Source organism: Buceros rhinoceros, unplaced genomic scaffold (assembly GCF_000710305.1).
Source record: "Buceros rhinoceros silvestris isolate BGI_N320 unplaced genomic scaffold, ASM71030v1 scaffold21316, whole genome shotgun sequence".
Lineage (NCBI taxonomy): Eukaryota > Metazoa > Chordata > Aves > Bucerotiformes > Bucerotidae > Buceros > Buceros rhinoceros.
This window is the reverse complement of record NW_010416064.1, coordinates 33,197-40,879: the sequence shown is the minus strand read 5'-3', so window position 1 is coordinate 40,879 and position 7,683 is coordinate 33,197. Positions and strand designations below refer to the sequence as shown.

At 41.1% G+C, this 7,683-nt stretch overlaps 1 protein-coding gene across 1 annotated transcript in view; it reads right to left on the bottom strand.

Moving 5' to 3' along the window:
• Positions 1-7,683, bottom strand: part of PRR5 (proline rich 5 (renal)) — a 49,571-nt gene that overhangs the window by 18,762 nt on the left and 23,126 nt on the right. Inside the window, exons 5-6 of the mRNA XM_010137673.1 lie at positions 7,254-7,345; positions 4,918-5,058 (exon numbers count right to left, since the gene is read on the bottom strand). Coding sequence (XP_010135975.1) covers positions 4,918-5,058; positions 7,254-7,345 — 233 coding nt within the window. The remainder of the gene's footprint in view (positions 1-4,917; positions 5,059-7,253; positions 7,346-7,683) is intronic.

Below are 7,683 nucleotides of genomic sequence, written 5' to 3'. Positions count from 1 at the left end.
CGAGAAATGAACTCTATCCTGTTAAAAAACATGGCAATATAAATTCATTCTGGGATAACAAACCCCTATCAATTTAATTACTGTGAACTGCACTTGCTGATAGGGACAATAAATAAGACAGAATAAGACAGAAGCAAGCGCTTAGAAGTAAAGCGCTGTTTCTACAAAATACTCTAAGGTGCAAATCTTGAGGGCCAAATTCACAGTTTAACTGACTCCTTTCATGCCTATGGGGCTGATGCAAGAGACAGAGACAAGCCACCCTTTCACCAGGAAGGAAGAAAACACATTTATGCACAATCCAGGGGAAGCGGAGGTTTTTGATATGGTAATGTGTATGTAAATAGGGCCTACAATACATGGTTTTCTACTTTTTGTGTCTTATAAACCAGGAATTCAGAAAAAGGTAAAGAGAAATTAAAAGCACGCTGAATCCTCCGAACACCCCACTTTGATCAACCTATGCTTCAGGTCTAAGAGACTGAGTAGGACAACCTCTCAAAAGAACCATCAAATTAAAAAAACTACAGTCATAAAGAATTGATCCTATTTGACCCACATTGTAGCATTACAGCAATTGTGTTGTACCACAGGCAGGACCCTGCAGTTTTCTGACAGCAAAGGGTATTTTGTTTTTAACCACTCTGCTGTCTTTGGTTTGCCACGTGGCTGCTGAGATAGAAACCCAGCACTGTTTGCATTTTGCTTTCAGCTCTTGCAGTGTGCTTTTCCACCCCTTCAAACTGCAAGGAGGTCCATCTCTATCTAAGAAACTTCCCAGAGATAATGAATAGGTCCCACTCGGCAGTTTCATGTATTTATTTTGTCTTCCTTTACAGAGAGAGACAACAGGCAAGAGAGTTCCGATGAAGCTCAGAGAAGCCAAAAAGGAAACCACAGGTTTTACTTTTCTCTTCAGAGCTTAAGTTTAGTGAGGCCTCATCCCTCAGCATGAGAGATATTGTGCTGTGTTCTTCTATGGTTTTTAACACCTCAGGTCACCCAGAGGGATTCTGGGAACTCAAACGATCCTAATGTTAACTGAAAGATGCAGATAAACACTCTTTAATTTTTTTCTTCCAACTTTCTCAGACCTCAGGAGAGACACCTGGAGATAAGATATTCCAGTTCCAGTGGCAAAGGTCTTTAACAAAACACTTTGGGAAATAAGTCAGATTGTTTATCCTCCAGCAGTAATGCTATTCTTTGTCACAAAGCATAAAGGAGAAAATGCTTTTCTAATCTCTCCTGTTCATCTCTCTCCCTCCAGCTTCTTAATTTTACCCAAAGAGAAACGTCATGGAGGTGAGACTGACAACTCAGTGCAGTTATGTGAGCTCCTGTGCATTGCTCTGTGCTCAAAAGCAGTTTTTTTAGTTCTTTTATTTTCCTCACTCATAACTCTGCTCTTACAGGCCTTGCAACTTATGCAGGAGCATCCTGGAGGCACTTCAGCTTAAGCTGCCTACAAGCAGCCACAAAGGATTGTGCTTTGTAACTGGGTCAGGCTATGCTGGCAACTGAAAGTTTGAGTGGTATAAGGTCCTTTTTCCAAGCCGTGATAAAACTCCCACTGAATTCAGCAGCACAGGAGTATCACTCCTTCCCCCAGTTCTGGGGGACTGCTCCTCTCCTTATGGATTGCTGTTTTGTAATTAGACCAAGTTATAGCACTGGTGAGATGTGGCTTTGCTGGGTTGGAGAACCTGAGTCTAATAATTAACCGCAGGACCAAGATCTGATCCTTTAAAAGGAAAGGATCAAAGCTTCAGATATACAATCTGCTATTACACTACTTATAACAGCTTTATGCCAGAAATGAAGGTTCTTCTTTCCTTCATTTTTGAGGGGACTGCATAGAGAAGATAGATTTTACTTCCCCTGGCCACTATTTTCTTTTTTATTCTTTGATGTCTTAATCTCAAAGAAATTCAGGTATTTGGCTCTCTGGGCAAAGGCTGGTGACCCTTTCTGTCCCAAAGTAGATCCTCTATCACGTCACTGTACCCCAGAGGTCTAGTGCGGGTACTGTATCACATGGTCGGTTTAAATGCATGGCTGGTAGGCATTCTTCCAGCAAACCAGTTTACTGTGGACAGGAAAAAATATTTTATACAAAGAAGGAAAAATAGTTACCCAAACAGTGAAGTAAAGGTTGCAACTTCATTTCAGGCCCTTTTATTCAGGAGGCCTTTTTGCAGGGACTGTTTTATTCTCCTTGCTAGAGTGCAGCCAGCTGAGCAAGCGAGGTACGTGTGCATCTTGCAATAGGTCAGTAATTTCACAGAGGTCAATGAAATTGCTCATATGCCGAAGCCAATGAAGCTAACCTAAGCTCAGGTAAAATGTGTGCTTACCAATCTTTGCTGAACCAGCACCTACCCCCTGAATACAGTCCAAGCATTGCTGCGGCTTCAATTTTGTCTTTAAAAAGTTTCCCTTCCGCTCCATAAGAAAAGTGTCTTCTGACAAACTGACAGTGCTCTTCCCCTACAACATGACAAGCTAAAACATGAGCGACACCAGATGCACCCTGCATTAGTTACCAAATCTCTGTCACTTTAATCTAGACTAACAGGACAGATGGGTGCATATCAGCACGGGCCTTTGCCAACCAGTGACCCGGGTCTTTGTCAACCTGTGACATTCAGCTGACATTATAGCTGCTGTCTTGAAGAACATCACCTACTCCTTAATTACTAACACAGCTGCACAAGGCTGTCAAGGACGAAAATGGGGAAACCAAGTACCAAGTTCAACACTTGGTCCAGGGTCAACATCACTAGACTCATCTAATCATGGGAGTCCGCTCCAGTGTCACTGAGTTCATTATGGAAGAGATATCCATGGTAGACAGATTAGACAGGGTAAAGATTAGACAATGTCCACACCAAGACATCACCTCTCAGTCTGGGAAATCCACATACACAAGCCCACCACATGCTCTTCGGACAGCTGAATTGTTCTCTCTCTTCCAGCCCTATTCACATGTTGAGTTAAACTAAATCAAGAACATTCCATTATACTGCCATAAATGTATACAATTTCCTTTTGTTTAATGTGACATTTGAGTTTGGGAAAAAGCCTTTGCTCTGAAATCCAACTGATTAACACTGCTAGCAGGTAAACAGCTCATTCCCAGATCTTCTTCTAACCTCTTCCTATAGTTTCCATTAGATTTTAAACCACTAGTTTGGCAGAGCTATTGCCGAGAAAGGACTTTCACCATCCCCACCACACAAAATAGGTACCTATGTATGCAGAAATAAATACCCAGGGGTAAACTCCCACTCACTTTGTTATTGATTTCCATCAACGGCTTTGCGATGAGATTGGATTTGGCCTTTCACACTAAACAGGCATCCACCTTGTTAACACTTCTGGTTGTTGAAGTAAGCAATTTGTAAAGAAACTGTTTCTTGTACCACTGATCCTGGCAAATGACTCCACATCACCTCCTGAGAACTTTCTAAACCACGATGTAATTCAGTTCCCAGCTCACCACTGATTGCATTTGAAGCCAGATCCTGCCCACTGCCAACACAGACTCTTTAAAAAAGAAATGACAGAAACCTAGCAGATCTGTTAGCAACGAGACTGCTGAAACCTGGTTTAGAACGGACACTTTACCTCGCATCTAAGAAGGGATGAGGCCTGACAGACAACCTTCCTGTGATTCAGGATTTTGGGATGGTACTCTCTCATGTGGAGTCTTTGGTGTCTATTAACATAGCTGGGTTCACAGTTCGGTTATGTGAATTCTTTGATGTCTCATTACGCAGTTAGGCCCATGCTTCAGCTTTTTCCCTGAGGCTCCTCTCCTCTCTCTGACACTAATTTCCATGAAACCCCTAGGAATCTTAATATCTCCGATGTTGCTTTCCCTGTGCCACAATTACTCATCAGTTTCAAGAAGCATTTGACAAAATGAATGCTAGAGAGAAAGGAGACAAGGTGGCGAGCAGGCAGTCCTATCGCCTAAATATCTTTTTGTGAGGAAGTAAGGTTGAACACATCATTATACACTCCAACAACTGCACACTGTGATAGCAGGGGTGAAATACCATTTCTCGACCTAGCAGAGAGAATCCTTCTCCTTGTTCCATTTTTATTACTGGACTTCAGATTATCCTGCTCTTTAAAATAATTTCAGACACAAAACACAAATCTTCAGTGATGAAGAGCAAAGAAACATTCTAAGTGTGAGAAACTATATTGTTTGGTTTGCTGTAAATCTACCTGTTTATAAAAAAAAAAACACACCAGCCAGGAAAATCTCAACCTCTTCATCCTCTAAGACTCCCCTCCTGGCTCTCTAGTTCCCTTCTGCCTCATCCCCCTCCCCAACATAAGCTCATGTTTTTCTTTAATTAAGCAAAAAAAGATCTTAACCTTGCCTAGAATTCTCTTTTTGTTTCTCCTCACAACTACTACAAGCAAAATAATCTAACACTGAAGGCAAATACCAGCATCTGGTCTTAACAGTTTTATAACAATGCCTTTGGTTCCAGTGACCAAATATGACCATGACTCAGCCATAAACTGAATATTCAGTTTGTTGCGTACTCCAGATGTGATGTGAAGCGTCATATCCAGAACTGCTAACGCAGCAACACGCAGCATTTAATGGAGTCATTTATTACCACATACACTGGTCTGCTTGCAAAACTTCATACTTCGTGGCCCACAGTTTCAAAACAAGTCTTTAGTCTCAGACTCTTTGGATCTTAAGGCATGAAATCTGAATCTCTACAATCTCTACTTCTAGACATTAGGACCACATTTAATTGTGCGGAAACTGGCATTCTGGGCAAGAAGTTTGCAATGCATGAGCAAGACCAGAGACTGCTTAAGAAGACTTCAGCAATACAGTACAGAAAGAAAAAGGAAAAAGCTTGAGAAAAGTAATCAATTTACCTGGAGTATTAACAACATCTGAATAATAGAAGGAGGAACTCTGGCTCTGGAACGTGATAATGCATCTTCCAGTTTAATGTTGAGGGTAATTATATTCCTAAAGTGCAGAAGAGCCAACTGCCGTACTGAGGGCTCCTTCCCCTTAGAAACAGAAACAACACAAGATGGATTATGAGCAGTATGAAAATGAACTTCAAAATCCCTGTCAGATTTCCTTCCTCCACTTCTGAGAGAAAACAAGAATAGTAAACCTGAATGTAAAGCAAAGGAACCATAACAGAGGACACAGAGCAGGCTACAAGTCTGCACAGTGAATTCGATTTGGCAGTCACGAATGCTGCAGACAATGACAGAGTCTGACTGCGCGAAGGTGATGAGGGGTTGAGATGGGATGCGGGAGAAGGTCGCACCTGAGTGCTGGATATATATGAATATTTTGAACTTTAACAGTAACGAAATGTATCACATGCCTAAAAAAACCCAAACCAGCAGGGTTGAAAAAGGTTTTAATTTCCATTATTTCTCAAGATTTCAAGTACTGATTGGGTACTGTGTTCAGATTCTGGTGGGAATCCTGAGTCAGTCGACTTGTAGATCCTCCTTTTCTCTACAGTTTGGGAGACTTCACTAGAAGGCATGAGAAAAGCTGAAGTTTTATACTGCACTTTCAAAGACATCTTTTTGCAGTTCAAAAATACCTTCTTGTTGAAGAAAATTTCATCTAAAGAATGCAATGCTAGCTCTGCCTGCTGAGTTTAACACTCTTTGCCTTATGAGGAGTTGTAAAACTGTACCTGTTTCTGGCATGGGGTTTTTTTCCTTGGGAATATATGCTGTACATATATATTCTTGCTTGCAGTTATAATTGCTGCCAGCCAAATATTAGCACTTCCGGAAGGTATGGTATTCAGCTGGCATTGGCTTACCTTAGCTTAGGATAAAGAAGACAGACCCCACCCATTCCTTTTCACTTTTTTGATTATTTATACTGAAGCAAAGGTAGCCCCAAATCTGCTTCAATTGCTAACGAGCAGAATTTACAAGAGCACATAAGCACCAGCTGACCTTGTGGAAGTAACCTCGGAACAGGCACACAGATCAATCTGAAATCACATGGGACTTCGGGCTCTTACCCCCCTCCAGGTTCCTTTGAAAATTCAAGCAATTACTTCCATCTGAAAGGGGGGGTAAATTATTTTCAAGAGCCTCAGGAACACGAAGGTGAAAAGGAATATTTGGTACAGTTTTCAAGAACAGCTGAGTGAGTGTTAATTTAGCCAAGTGCTTTGGAAAAACAGGTTGAGAGCCTACCTGTATCTTCAGGTGCCCAAATGTCTTGGATTTAAACCATGTGGCGCTTAAAAAAATCTCTCATCATGTTTTAACAGGCTTTTAATACCAGCTTACTTATATCATTTTAAGGTTTCTACTGGTACGATACAAGTCAGTGGGTGAGGTAGCCCTGTATGTTTGCAGAGCTCTTCTCTGTCAGAATCACATTCTGTGTAAATCTGCAGCTTTTCTACTGAATTCAGGCTTCATGCCTGTAACTATCTGCACATGTAAATAGTGGTCTCATTAACACCTGGACAATCATTTTAGGCATAAAGTCCTCTTGGAAAAATGGTATAAGGTTTCCAAAGTTTCCCCAAATATGTTTAGGCACCAAGCTCCTGCTAAAAACTGTAGGCATCTAGGAGCAACCCCAGAGGGTCACTTATATCTGCCTGGTTCAGATTTCCTTTGGACTTAAGTGATAAACACCACTCTGTGGCCATCACTAAATCATAAGATTGAGCCTTCACTCAAATCAGTTCAAATACCTACTGTGGATTTAAAATTACTAGAGTTAAATTCTGTGTTCATGTAATTTGGTCTAACTCCGCTATTATTGCTGTCCTCTTATAGTAGCATAGAATTCAAGCTCGGAAATACAATTCCTTTTCAAAAATGGAGATGCTTCAGAGACGAATTCACACTGTAGAGAAGGAAACGGACATATTTAAGACAACACAGCCCCACTTATTTCACTGTGTGCATATTCCAGTTTATTATTCATAACCTTTTTTGACTTTTAATGTGAGAGAGCAGAAGGACTAACCACCCTACCTGCATTCCACTCAACTTCTTTTCAAAGTTCCCCTTTATCTTTTTCACCCAAGCACTTCACATCTGTTTGCATAAGTAGCTTATTTGCATGACATGACTATACAGAAGAGCTGCACTGGGAGGTTGCTCCAAGGAGAGAGTTAAGGATTGCATCAATCTGTTGATGAACCAGTAAAGCTGCTTTTTCCAGTTCTTCAAGATTCTATAGTAAGAGAGTGATTTTTCACCTGCACAGGATAGAAAATAGCCTGAAGCATGGGCAGGACATCACTGAAGAAAAAATCCCAGGTTTCAGCTAAGGTATCCAGTAGTTTCTGCCCTGCAAAACCACAAAAGAAACTAGTGAACTACTTAGGTTGTAATCAGCTAACTGCAAAGACTAAAACATGCAGGAAACAATTGAATTTGCTATTACACACAAAGCTGAATCATGTACCAGCTACTATTAGCAGTATGGAATTAGAATTCCTTTCAGAGTATCAGATCATTCAGTATTTGTGCCTTTTTAGGTGACACATCTAATGTTCTTAGCAGACTCAGAGGCTGAGGTTAAAGCTTACTCAGAAAAAACCCGTGAAGAACGAAGAGTAATAGCCCAGGTTACCTCCTCCTCTTCTCGCAGTAATACCTGCTGGACAAGACTGTGGAGATCAGTAG